This window comes from Pholis gunnellus (assembly GCF_910591455.1).
Source record: "Pholis gunnellus genome assembly, chromosome: 6".
In the NCBI taxonomy this organism is placed as follows: domain Eukaryota; kingdom Metazoa; phylum Chordata; class Actinopteri; order Perciformes; family Pholidae; genus Pholis; species Pholis gunnellus.
The window spans coordinates 10,757,179-10,770,768 of NC_136532.1; the positions used below are offsets into that span (position 1 = coordinate 10,757,179).

Here is a 13,590-nt window from a genome sequence, read left to right on the forward strand (position 1 = left end):
ATCAGTTCTCGGTGTAAATCACTCTCTATCTCTAGCTATCATGATTCATTCTCAATCTGCAGTTTTCAAATCCTATTGTGTTTAGAATTTATCTCTATCAAAGTGCAGTGAAGAGAGAGGACAAGCTGTTTCGCTGCCAAATGGAAATGATGTCTTCTTAAGCCGTAAAATACTCCTGAAACGTGTCAAAGCATTACAATTGAAGAATGGGGGGTTTAGCGTGATTACAACAAATGTATACAATACGCTAAAATAGACAGAATTTGTAAACGAGAGACACCATACAGTACATTACCACCCTCCCCTGGATTTAGGTCAGTGAAGGGACCACACCCTCACCCGGACTCCCAGAATTAGTATATGTATGTTGGATAACCTTGGAAAGACATGGCACGATAAACAGGACAAAGAAAACAATGCTTGGGGTGAAGTAAATGAGTATTATTAAGTATGCAAACCGTGCAGACACTTCACAAGCAACACATGGTAGGGGACACTCCCCAGGTAAGTCGACCCCCAATCCCCAAGAATTCACCGTATGCAGCCACTTTGGCAGATGTCTGGAGCTTTATACCAATCTTTATTCAAGAGTGTGTTCTTTCAATTTGAGAACATGACTTATTGATTTCACTTCTGATTTTGTTAAGCTCTCCCTCAAAACACTCAAATAGCCGTCGCGTGCGCTTGGATTTCTGCTCAAACTGTATGCTTGAACTCATATGTTGTTGCTTGCACAGATTTCACGAGTTCCAGCATCAGCCCTTCTCCTCACACTGCTCACGGGGTGTTTGTGTCTGCCTTTTTCTGCCCACTGTTTGGGCAGATCACATATCAACGAGGTTTCATTGAGTTACATTGTGATGCGTTCAGGCTCTGTTCAGTAAAGATTTGTATTTGGCGAAAAATAAATGATAACGTCATCATGATGTGTTCGATGTTTGATGAGAAGATGTTTTCATAGCAATATAAAATAGATATTAGAGAGGGAATTATGACCTGTTCGACTTCCTAAGACTAAGCAGTTTAGAATACATAATTAAGAGTTATATTTACTCCATTTTGTTTCTGCTGATGTAATCCATGACTCAAACCTGTGATACGATGCTAAATACAGAAGGCAAGGCTGGGTTCTTCCATATAGAATATGGAGAAAGAGGGTTATTTCAGTTCACAAACTTATGAGCACAGTCCCATATTCTCACGGATTGAAGTATAATTGGGTTGCTTAGCACCATATCAACTTTAATAAGGTGAGAATATGTCAATGTTGTGCGTACAGCTTGTTGCACTGCCCCCAAGTGCACAAAAAAACAATAATGCAGGTTTAATTGCCACTTGTGGTCCCAGTGGCCCCTGTTCAGCAAGTTACTGAGGCTCACTTTAAAGGACTATGTCCCCCACAGAAGCAGAGCTTGATATTGATCTCACTCCACTGAAGCGTTTATCTTTTACATTTCTCATTGATGTATAAGCTTAGCATGTAGAGTGCCGCAAGGACACAAACACCCGCCAACACAAACACATTCTCGCCTTCTTTTCTTCTTGCTCGGGCACCAGTTCGTGGTAGCGAGGGATGATAAGCTCAGCTCTGCCTTTCTGCTCCTTTTGAAGGTTCACATTCTCACAGTGCATTTCTAGTTTTCTGAAACAGAAAGAGACGGCACAGACAAACAAATAGAAGAGGTACAACTAAAGGGCGAGAGAGAGAGAGAAATGTTGTTAAAATAACATACAAAATAGGAAAGAATAGCGTAGGAGAAATGGGGAGATGCAATGTACTGAATGAGGGGAGAAAAGGGAGGTGGAGGTGTAATGGAAAAGTAAATAGGAAGAGATAAACAAAGCGAAGGCAGATGGGAGATTAAATGAATGACTGGAGACAGAGGAGTGAAGAGGAGAAAAGAAAAAAGACTGAAACAACTGCTCTGTCAGCATTTTTTAATTATTCCAACAATAAGACGTCTGCCTACACCTGGGTATAAACAGTATGAATGCTCACATGTAAACTGTTCCCCTCTATCACTTACTCGATTCCTTTATGCATATCTGAGCAGGGTGTGTGCCCAACAATGCAGAAGTGCTTCGTAGGGCACATCTTCTGTGGTCATCAATAGAGATGCTGTGTGAAAAATGTCAAAACATAAGGTCCTGGCTGAAGGACCAAAGCAACATTTCACTTTGGTGGAACAGCTTCTGTGAAGGAGCTCAAGAGCAATGAGTTCATGAGATTAGATGCCTTGAAACATCTAATCAAACCAACCTAATTCCATGATTCAAAATGTGAAGTAATGCATTAATGATTATCCACCAAGGTCAATTCTCAATATCTTAGAATCACAGATGATGCTGCATGCTCGTTTAGTTAGCGCAGTTCCTACGGTAATGCTAACTGCTGAAGTTCCTAAAGAGAACTTAAATGTCCACCATCTTCTCACCTAAGCCTCCGCAAGGAGAATGTCAAACTATTGCTTTAACATGTTGCCACTGATGCTAAATACTCATTTAATACTCTAGCATGATATGTAATACTTACATCTCAGGGTAATATTGTCCGGGACCCGGTCCCTCCTTCACTGTCGCCTCACTTCTTTTCCCCGTCATGTTGCCGAAGTGGACTCCTTTATACTTCTGTGCAGAACTCTTTTCTGACTATGGAAAGAGAACGAATAAGAGAGAGGAGAGACCGACACCAAGAGGGATGACGTGAGGAGTGGATGAAAGAAAGGATTGGCCAGGGAGAAAGAAAGAGAAAAAGATGATAGGAGGAGAGAGAGAAGGAGATAACAAGAGGATAAATGGATGAACAATAAAGGAGAAAACAGAATTGAAACATTCACACTTATCTGGTTACTCTTCCAGCCAGAGCTCATGAAGTTGGGGTTGAATGAAATATAAAGTTCAGCCAAATGCCAGAGTATGTCAGAGCTATAGGGGAGACCCTCCGTCCCTTCTTATCGCTTCACAGTGTTACAGCTTGCTGCCTCTGCCTCCGGCCTTTCAGATAGGACCAGTCCACTCGGCAGCTCGACTACTGAGAGAGGCTGTGTCTGAAAATGAGTTGGCCAGGTGTCAGCAAACACATTTTGTAGATAATGTGTGAGATTTTCTCAAAAAATATGTTGCAAGGGTGCTGCAAAAATAAGATGACTGGGTTTTGAATCCCAATCCATCGTAGTTTAGTGTGCTAGCATGCTATTACTTGCTAAATAGCGCAGCTCCCATTCGTTTTCCAGGTATTTGGTCATTACCCAAATAGTTGGACAAATCGCAGGGAGAGGTCAAAATGATTCACTGTACTTGTGATACATAAAGTACGCCTTTGGGAGGTTTGACATGTTTAAAGACCAGACCTAACTATGAGATAACCGAATCCTTATTCTCACAATTTACTTAAATTCAAGTCGACAGTTTGTACTAAAATGAAACAGACGTGTAAGAAAAAAAGCTTCCCTCACTGCATAAAAACATCAAAGATTTGAAAATGTTTCCCTGTCTTTTCTAACTATTCCTTGACCCAGCTGTCTGTGTCTATTCTGTGAGGCAGGTTATGCGAGGATTGGCAGGGAGTCTCAAAAAGTTTTTAACTCCATGTGGTGCCTGTCTCCTTATTTCAACTTCAACAGTGACTGGAGGACGAGATCTGACGCTCTGTCCCCTGTGATCTTCCAGTCCAGTTTTGAGGAAGGGAGATAGCAAACAAGGATGTTCAAATGCTTAAAGTTAAAAAGAAAGACATCACTGTTCTGCATCGCACGCAGACACATACAAACACCGTGATGGTATCGCAGCTGGCAATGACTTCAGTGGCACAAATTGCCTATTTCTGTCAAGGAGAGCTTTTAAAAGCAAAACCAAAAACACAGCAAGTGGGTATAAACATATTCATTCAACTTTAATAAAATGGAATGGCATGCTATTTATTATTTAAATGAGACTACATTTTTGTCGGTATGGTCGTGTGTGGGCTGGACCCCGCAGGCTGAAATTGCTGGTGTGCTCTCGACAAACATGCACAACACAGCATGGGTTAGAATCTGATTCAGGATATGGAGAGGACGATCTTGCCCATGTTTCCATCTCACATCTTCGCCTCTGTGCAGAGACTGACCAATACTTGATTTCTGGGGCAGAGTATTTACAGACAAACAATGAAAGTATTCATTTTACAGACTCTTCAAAGAAACAGGAGTATAAAGCTCCTCTCTGCAGTCTATCTATCTATTGAATAAAGGCAAAAAGAACTGGTGGCAACCAAACCATAACTCTGACAACCGACTTTGGTGTGGGAACCACTGATTGATTGACCAGTTAGAAAGTGCTGCAATGCATATTTTTCAAAATGTCTCTTTCTAAACTGATTTGTGTGCTCTGTCTTCTACATGCAAACACAGTCTGTGCTCCATATCTCCATCTGGCCAGCTGCATTATGATCATCTGACAAATATATAACTACACAGCCGGAACTAACAAAATATCCCATGATGATGCTGGTTCTAAATTGTGGTTCCAAAGAGCGTTATACTGCATTATGCACCGGTTATGTTCAGCAACAATATGTGCCTTTATCAATGTATCGGCTAATAATCCCTATTCTAGCATTTTAGTCTGTCTCTAATTCTGAGCACTAAGTAGTAAGTATCAGTCGATGCAGTAAAGTAACTCAGGCGTGAACCACACGTTTAGGGTCAGTGGATGAAACAGATTAAGATGTTTTTGTTTTTCTCAATATCATTCAGACAGAAATCAAAGTTACGCTCTTTTGATTTCTGCCCAATGTCTTATGATTCAAAGGTTGCCCCGGCTACTTTGAAGTTACGTCCTCAGACAACCACTTGATTCTGTCTCCCCACACTTTTGAACTCAGTCGGAGCGCGGAGGCTGGGGGAAGTGTTTGAGTTTAAAGAAAAGAGTGTGTCAGATGGAGAGACCGAGGGAGGAAGACAGACAAGAGATGGAGGTCGAACTTTCAAAGGGAGGGCAACAGAAGTTGAGACAGAAAAAAAAAAGAGCCGAGGATGGATGCACTGCCGATAGCCCTAAATCACAGTGCGCCGCTGTGCCTGCGCCGGTGGGTTGACACAAGCTCGGCCAACACTCAAGGACGCTGTTGACTTCCTCTGGTCATTAACAGATGAAAAATAACGTAACTGAGAGCCAGACCAGCAGGCTTGTGCATTATTTTAAGTGAATATTGTAATATAGCTTGAAGAATAATTACTAATGGCTCTCTTTGTTGGCATGTAAAATGGATGAGTATCGGTGCGCTGTGGCTTTTTTTTTTTTTTAAGTGGAGCTGCATTCATTAGCTATGGAAATGGATTTTGAGCCAAGTGAATGGGGTTCAGCGGTGCATTAGATCTGCCTAGCACTAATGGACCTCGCCTCGCGGGCAAAGTAAGTACACTCAGACACACACTCGTACAGACTAATGAAAGCACACATGCGTGCAAATGAACACTTCATATTCTCTGATGGATGTTCATTCAAACGTCGGTGTGTGTGTGTGTGTGCATGTATCTGTCCTTACAGCAGTGTGTGTGCGGGGAGGGGGGGAGGGGGGGCTGCTGCTTGAGGAGCACACCCAAGGCGTCCTCCGTGTAGCCATAGGCCTGGCCCGGGGGAGGAATGGATGGGATATCTGACTGACGAACAAGCCGGAGACTTTTAGCCTGCAGCCACTGCGCGGAGAGAAAAAGCAAGAAATAGACAGGGAGAGAGGGGAGAGAGGTCAGGGTTTGTGATGGAAAGGATGCCCTGGCTTTCAAAGTAGCTGAGCACTGCCTGGGGCCAATAAAGTGCGAGTCTGAAGGAGGGACAAAAAGAGAAGGCGCAAGCTTAGGCAGAGGATACAAAGAAAAAAAGAGGAAGGGAAAGGGTGGAAGAGAGAAGGAAAGACAGAAGTAGAGGTGCAGGAGTAGGAACTATATCTGCTGAGGGAACAGTCCTATAGTCAAAATGCATCAAAGCTATTCAACTAACTCTCTGGAAGTCTGGAACTAGCTGGAAGTAAGGTGTGCGTGCGTGCACTATTCAGATAATTACAGCTAGAATAGAAGCAGGAGAATGTGAGCATATTCTCTATGGGGACTCTTTCATGATTGGTCAGGTCTGGTGGTTGAAAGTAACACACTAGATGAGATAAAAGCCCCGAGCTCAGTGTTAACTCAAAGCAAGGGTGGACTTAGCCTGTTTCACTGGTGCAGCTGGAGGCTACTGGACAGGCCACATTATCTAAAAAGCATGCAAGGTATCTCGTGAGCTAAATCATTCCATTGTTTGCATGCTCTGTAAGTGCTTTGTCACATACTCTCCAAGCACCTGAGACATTTGATGCTTTTGTTGTGCCAAATGTGGATTTGCAAAGCGACAAGGCGCTACTATTTGTTGAATTTGATGAATAGCAATGATGTCCGGAGTGCTTGACAAAACCTCCTTGTGACTGGACACCAAACACAAAAGGGTAAGCAAAGTTCCAGGGGCTGATAATGAACAGAGGTAAAAATGGACACACTGTTGTCTTTAGGCTTTAGTCTGACTGTCTTTTTGGTCCTCAATATCTCCATCATGATCATGAACTTGTTGTGGACAAAAGATCTACCTTTCCATTGCTCCGCTTCTTATATCCAAAGAATGCCCTTACTGAATGTGATACGTGTCCAGGTGTTACAGCAAATACACCAGGTGGTGTTCTTTTTATAAGAACAATAGAAAAGTGACTGTTTTGACAAATGTCTAGAGAAACTTTTTCCCTCTATGGTTTTAAAATAGCAGCATCAAATTCCCGTTGATTGGTGTTGCGTGGTCTGCAGATGGTGGATCTGCCGTAGATAGATAGGGGCTGAGGTGCTGGCAAGGTGCTGTCTGCAGGTGTTGGCAATCACAACGTTTGGAGGAGGCACTGTTATTCTTATCTTTTGCTTCGCATAGATACAGCACACAGTGCTGAGGAGAGTTTTACATTTTACAGTAAATCTTTAATTTTTGTATGTGTTAAAATAAAATGTGTTAAGTGTGTGTGTGTAGGTGTGTGTGTGTGTGTGTGTAGTGCTAATGGTTCATGAGACACCTGGTTAGCTGGGGTGGAAAGGTGACTTCTCACCAGCACACGGCTCAATATAAGGCTGATAATACATGGGATAAAGCCTTTGATTGTTAAGAGTAGAGATATGCACACCAACAGTACAAAGGTAAAGTGTCTGCACACCTAAGCTCAATGCCTTTCTTTTTTCTCTTCGGGTATTAGATGACTTATTGATCCATGGTGGATCTTGCCCAGGTCAGAGTAAGAGAGCAGGTTTCCTCCTATACTGCATGCAAGTCAACATATTGTGATGAAAAGCATAATAAGCTGGAGGGAGAAAATCTATAGTAAGTCATTTCCTGCAAACTGACTGCTGATTTACTTTGCCCAAATAACTACGCCCACATGCCTACTATTTTCCTGCTCAGATGCTCAGCCGTCACGGCCCTCAGTGGGTTTCCCGAAGCAGGCAGCCCATTGTAGGCCCCGGGGCCCGGAACCTTCCACGCTACCTCTTCAAAACGCTTGGAGCGGTTCTGAAGACTGCGGCCACCGTGGATGTTTAGCTGCAGAGACATGTGTTCAACAGAGAGACAAGCAGAGACACAGAGAGGATGAGATTGCAATCAAGGAAGATTTCCTTCACAGTATTTACTCAACAAATTCTCCCCCTTGCTTCAACTACCTTCCTAAATCAATAGTTTTAGATGTCTTATATAGGAAAAGGCTATTAAAGAGCTGCTCTCTGGTACACGATATGTACTATGATGTAAGTGACTGTGTCTGACCTACAGTACCTTGACAGGTGAGAAGTCATAATGTCCAGGTCCTGGTGTCCTCTCACTGGACTGACTGAACACTGACTGCCAGCTGGTCAAGCTCAGGAATGGAGCATAGCCATCTGGAATCAAATCTAGCTAACGTTCATTAAGCTCATTCCTACCTGCTTGTTTAGAAGTGGACAAGGTGACATCGTAGGATCCGGGGCCGACTGAGGACGAGGTGTCATGAAGGTCAGTCTTGGAGCTCGTCCATACATTTTAACTTCCCCTGTTTGAAACAGGAAGCTTGACTAAATCTCATTTGTGAAATACGGACACCTGCTACTAGAGATGGAAATGTAGTTCTCATTTTATTTCTTATAGAATTTGTTCCCCAAACAGAAACCAAACATGCCTTCACTGCTCTCTTCACAGTCCCGACTTGTGCGTGCGCTCGTTGCTTGGATACCACATATCGTTACACACCAGAAATCAGATGCAGAGAGAAGAAGAGCCAACAGTAACCCATAATAAATAATAAATAATAATAATAAATAATCATCTACTACTGCACCACAGAAACATTTATGTAACTCCAATAAATTATATCACAAGTATTGGTTTTGCTTTGGGAAATCCATCTAAAATTGATTTTCACCGACATCAAATTGTTTAACAAAGGGTAGCGTATTTCCATATTAATCTCATGTATATATTTGAATGGTTAGTGTTGTCAAGGTGCAACAATAGCACACGTAAAAACGTACTCACACGCATGTTATTAAACACATTTTAGCAGCACAGCTTGCTGGTTTCTCGAGTAAAAAAACAACTAACTGCATTTGGCCACTCTCGTCACCACTCCTGTTGTCATCATTTGCAGTCTTGACCTACTTTCCCCTGCACTATTATCCTGTCTCACGATGCAGTTAAGATACGGATAATGAGAACTCAGGGGTAAACCAACCAAGGAACAAGTATACCTCTCTGGACCGTCTTTATTTTAAACTTCTTGCCGTGTCTCGTGAGCATGGTGTTTTGTCTGCCTAATGGTATTCGATTTGACAGATGCTTTTAATCCCCAAGAGGAGAACTTAGTCAGACAACAGGGCACCGAATAACTTAGCAGGAGCAATAACAATCGTAGACACAGTGGAGACAAATATAGCTTTTTGTCAATGACAAGATATCTGTACCAGTAGTGGGCAACTTCTCACTGGTGTTGTAAATTAGAGTAACACCTATACAAATGTCATAAAGATATTATCAATATCTTCAGTTCAAAACGTATGTGAAATATTATCTTTATTTATTTTGGTTAGCAGTTTAATTGTGTAGCTGTAGACACAGATAAAGGGAGACTGAATGCTGAGTAACATGTTTTTGTCCAAACATTATAGAGTTGATATGACTTTTTTTATTTTTTACTTGGTGTGCAAGAAACCAGATCAGCTTGGAGCTTTCATTGAAGCTAAATGCTGGATTGAGGAAAAAGAGTCAGGGAGACCAGTGAGACTACTTCACCACTGGGGGGCAGCAGCGGGCTTCAGATGAGACGACCCTGCCTCAAATTTGCATTAAGACAAACGATGCTTTTAAAGAAAAACGGACATCTGAAATCAGAGAGGTATGACACCTAGATACAAGTGTTTCAAAAGGCAAACAGATGGATTATACATGTTATAAATATGAATTAATTAATTTGGTACTCTAAATAGTGTTGGTGCGTATGAGTCTTTTTAACAACTTTCATTTTTGAATGCTTACAGGAGACACAAGCGATGCATTTAGCAAGTAAACCAGTTCAAATACTAATTAAGATACTGATCTTGTGTTAATAATATCACTGCAGCAACGAGTAGCTCAAACTGTCGTTGTTTTACTGATACAATAAAGCAGCGGCAGTTCAACCGACTGCTCATCTCGCACGAAATGCTAATTTCGTATACGGAAGGAGCGGTCCGTGAAGGCACCACAGAGTATCACCATTATCACAGCGGAGCGTCTCATCCCCTTCAAGGTGTCTCTCTGGGCAGCTAACTCGCAGTCTCACCTCGCGTTTGATTGAACCGTTTTTGATACACATTTCTGCATAACATCTCGGGACTTTCGGCGCCATGAAGGGAATCAGGGTTTTCGTGGTTTTCTTGGTGCTTTCCGCGTCTCTGCTGAGCACAGCCGAGGCGGCCAGGAGCAAGACGAGCAACCAGAACAGCTTCCGACGGGCAGCTAACGGCATCTACCAGACTCTGAGTGGTGTCTTCGGGGAGGACAACATCAGAGGGATGTACAAGGTGAGTGTGGGACATGTGGATGTGAAGGCAACACAGCTCGTGTTGTTTCAGCGGCTCGTACAAGCTAGCAGTCGAGGCGGTTGTGTGGTCTTGACTGTGGCGAACAGGAAAGCCAGCGCGCCGGGGCCTGGCCAACAATTTCACGGATGCCATTTTGAAAAATTAGCCATTATCTCATATTTTATCCATCTGTAGCAAGATGTCAGTTAATACAGCGTCAACGTGTACAGCGAAAGAAAATGTGTTCTTATTCAGCCACGCTTAAATTCCTTAATTTGTTGTGTATCCAATTGTTTCATTCATTGTTCTGAGTCCACCGGCAAGTGCATCAAATATCACCTCACAGATGACAGGAAGCCCCGTCGGCCCAGGCCGTTTGCGCTTCCTCTTCACATTAGCAGAAAGCTGCTCTTGCTGGGTAAACTCATTACCCTGTACGCTGTCATTGGTTCAGATGCACTTCCTGTATTTTGAGTCCTTATTTTATTTCCTGTATGAGGCCATCAGAGCAGACCACAGTGACATATGTGAGGCTACGCACGTGACTAGTAACCGTCTAATTGCACAGAATGAATAAATAAACATTTACATATGCCCGTGTGGATTTTAAAACGTATAATGAAAGCCTCGTGTCTCAGTTTGTCTGCTTTACTGATAACAACATGCGAACTGAGTGGCTGATAACTTATGGAGGCGATCAGTTGCATACAATACAATAACTCCTCGTCTTGTGACTGGTCTACAAAGCCACAGCTGACATAATCCTCACAGATGTAGTTTAGTTTATTCTCTAGTTTGTCTGCGTTTGAACTGATGATGCCCTCTTAAGTGGCATTGAATTGACCAAATACAGGTAGAGCCTATATCAACGATGAGCTGTTAAAAAGGGCTGTTTATGTTGGGCCATAAACAGAGTCAGAGAGAAACACGTGTAAAGCTGTACATGTACATTGTTCAAAAGACTTTCAATCACAAGATTGAAAGCTGTTCTGTCGCGTCCCCAAATTTGTAATGTCAAGTTTTAATTCAGTCCATTCCACCTTGTAGGATTAAAAAAACCACCACAACACAGCTGGAGTAGATGATTATTGTGCAACTCTACTGGCTAAAGCTACTGCCACAGTTCTTTTCATGCTTCGGTCTTACCCGTCTCTCTGCATTCCTGTTTGGTTCTCTAGTTTTTCTCCAAAACGACGGAGCGGTTTGTCCATGGAGTGGACTCGTTTCTCGACACCATCTGGAAGATCTGGTCAGATTTGCTGGATGTGATGGGCATCGAGTGTAAGTCTCTAAATGTGTCATGGCATTTCTAACGAGAGAAAGAGAGAGACTTATTGTAAGACTGCCTCCTCCTCTTCTTTCTCCCCTCTGTAGCCTCAAACCTCAGCCACTACTTCAGCCCCACGTCTCTCACCAACTCTCCGGCACGCGCCCTGCTCCTGGTGGCCGCTGTGCTTGTGGCCTACTGGTTCCTCTCCATGTTCCTGGGGGGGTTCTTCTACCTGCTGCACGCCGTGTTCGGGCGCTTCTTCTGGCTGGCCCGCGTCACTCTCTTCGCCCTGTCCTGCCTCTACATCCTGCAGAAGTTCGAGGGCGACCCCGAGCGCGCGGTGCTGCCGCTCTGCTTCATCATGGCGGTGTACTTCATGACGGGGCCCGTCGGAGCGTACTGGCGTCGGGGAGGTGGGTCCGGTTCACTGGAAGAGAAAATCGACCACCTGGACACTCAGATCAGGCTGCTGAACATCCGGCTGAGCCGCGTCATAGACGGCCTGGAGCGCACCGGGGACCAGTAGGTAGCGGCGGGGATGAGGGGGAGGGGTTATTGTTTCCTGTGCACATCTGCAGCAACACAACTACTGGGTATTTACAACGCTATTGTCAGATGGGGGACAAAACTAGTTTTGGAAAACAGTATTTTAACTGCTTGAGTTGATTTTAGTTACAGAATACCTAAAAAAAAAAGAAAGTCCTCAGAGGTGTGGACGTTGACAACCAAACGTTTGATTTCTTTTGTCATGTTTGTCTCGAGGCTTTGATTGAAAGGTTTTTGCTACATTTGTGAGGAAGATATCAGAGAGAAGTTCATGGTTTTCTAAATGCCGGCCTAGTTCTACACCTCAACTACTTTTTGGAAAAATACTCCCAATTTGGGGTTTGAAGTTGTGGTGTTTGGATAAGCATCGTCAATGCTTTTGCTAAATGAATAGTCATATTTTATGTTTTATTTTTTTCTATCCTTGTGAATACCATGGGGGTTACCCTTCTTACAAAGGTTTGTCCACAAACAGTTGTTCCCCTTTTTGAAACTATTGAAATAGGGAAGGGGCGGGGTGTGTGATGCAGGGGGGCCGATACAAACGTTGTATTTCAATTATGTAAAAAGATCCTCAAGATGTTCATAGTAAGATTTATTTATTCCATCCAAGATGTTAGTCGTGTAGATCCAGCCTGTTTCATTAGGTCACCGTCCCGTAGTGGCAATAGTTCATCGGGACCTCTTTTTCATTCTGTGGGTTTGAGCAAATGACTTACTCGAGTGTGTGTGCAAATGCATTATTTTGTGTGTGTGTGTGAAATGAAAAGCACTGATTAAGACAAAATGCAGACGGGCAGCAATATCTCAGGGACTCAACCAACACGCATATAGAATTGGGAAAAGAGAAATCAAGCATATTAAAATCACGTCTTGGTCTCTTTGAGTCACTTAACAGTTGTTCAGATATGGTTTGAAATCTGTCTCTCGGTAACTCGTTGCAGTTTGTGTTCTTGTATCATGTCGACGTTGCATAGTGGTCTATCAAGGCTTAACGTGTGTCTTAATACATCTTTTGATGAGGAGCGTAAACGGGATCAATATCTCAACTTGATTACAGATTGAATTTGGTCGAGTGCCTTCTGAATCTGTGGCGAAAATACAAGCTCACACTGTTCAACCCCATCGCACCCTGCTCTGGAAATTTGAAGCTGTACATTATTTTTAATTGTTTTATGTTAGTATGTGGTAAGTGATACTTCCCAGTAACTCAATGAGATGTTTATGATTCATACAGTTTATCATGAAAACTGTGCTCGGTGTGCATCACTGTAGCCTGTTACTTTGATGGGCTTTTTATCTTCTTTTCTTATTATTTCGGACAATTTGTTTTTCTCATCATATGCTGCATAAAATACAATTTTTCCCGCCAGGCTTCTCTACGTTTAACACATGTTTTTTTTACTCTATTCATATTCCCCTTGGCACAGCTTTTTGTAATTTAAATTGGTAGAATCTGGACACTGTAAACATGTTTTTATACAAATGACCCTAATGCTGTGCAAATTTGGGAGGGGCAATGTTACCTTTAGTATCACATGAGGAAGTTTGACTACAGAAGTCAGTATTGTTGCAGAGTGCTTGAAATCATCAGAGGCTACTTGTATAGTTCATGACATTACTGAGGCCAAAGAACCAACCAGTATTTAGACACTTAGACACTCACTTTAACTAAATCCTCAGCAGCTCAGCAGCAGT

General features: G+C 42.8%; 2 protein-coding genes across 2 annotated transcripts; one reads left to right on the forward strand and one right to left on the reverse strand.

The window, feature by feature from the left end:
* Positions 1 to 1,473: 1,473 nt before the first annotated feature.
* Positions 1,474 to 8,060, reverse strand: stpg2 (sperm-tail PG-rich repeat containing 2; the record flags this gene model as incomplete). The annotated part of the gene is made up of 5 exons (XM_079160695.1): positions 1,474 to 1,642; positions 2,534 to 2,649; positions 5,580 to 5,678; positions 7,435 to 7,587; positions 7,965 to 8,060. The coding sequence occupies 5 exons, from the start codon at positions 8,058 to 8,060 to the stop codon at positions 1,474 to 1,476; spliced, it is 633 nt and encodes a 210-aa protein (XP_079016821.1).
* A 1,741-nt stretch (positions 8,061 to 9,801) lies between these two features.
* Positions 9,802 to 11,906, forward strand: bri3bp (bri3 binding protein). The gene is made up of 3 exons (XM_079161168.1): positions 9,802 to 10,076; positions 11,255 to 11,357; positions 11,451 to 11,906. Exons 1-3 carry the CDS (start codon positions 9,900 to 9,902, stop codon positions 11,870 to 11,872), a joined length of 702 nt encoding a protein of 233 aa, XP_079017294.1. The 5' UTR covers positions 9,802 to 9,899; the 3' UTR covers positions 11,873 to 11,906.
* Positions 11,907 to 13,590: the final 1,684 nt, after the last annotated feature.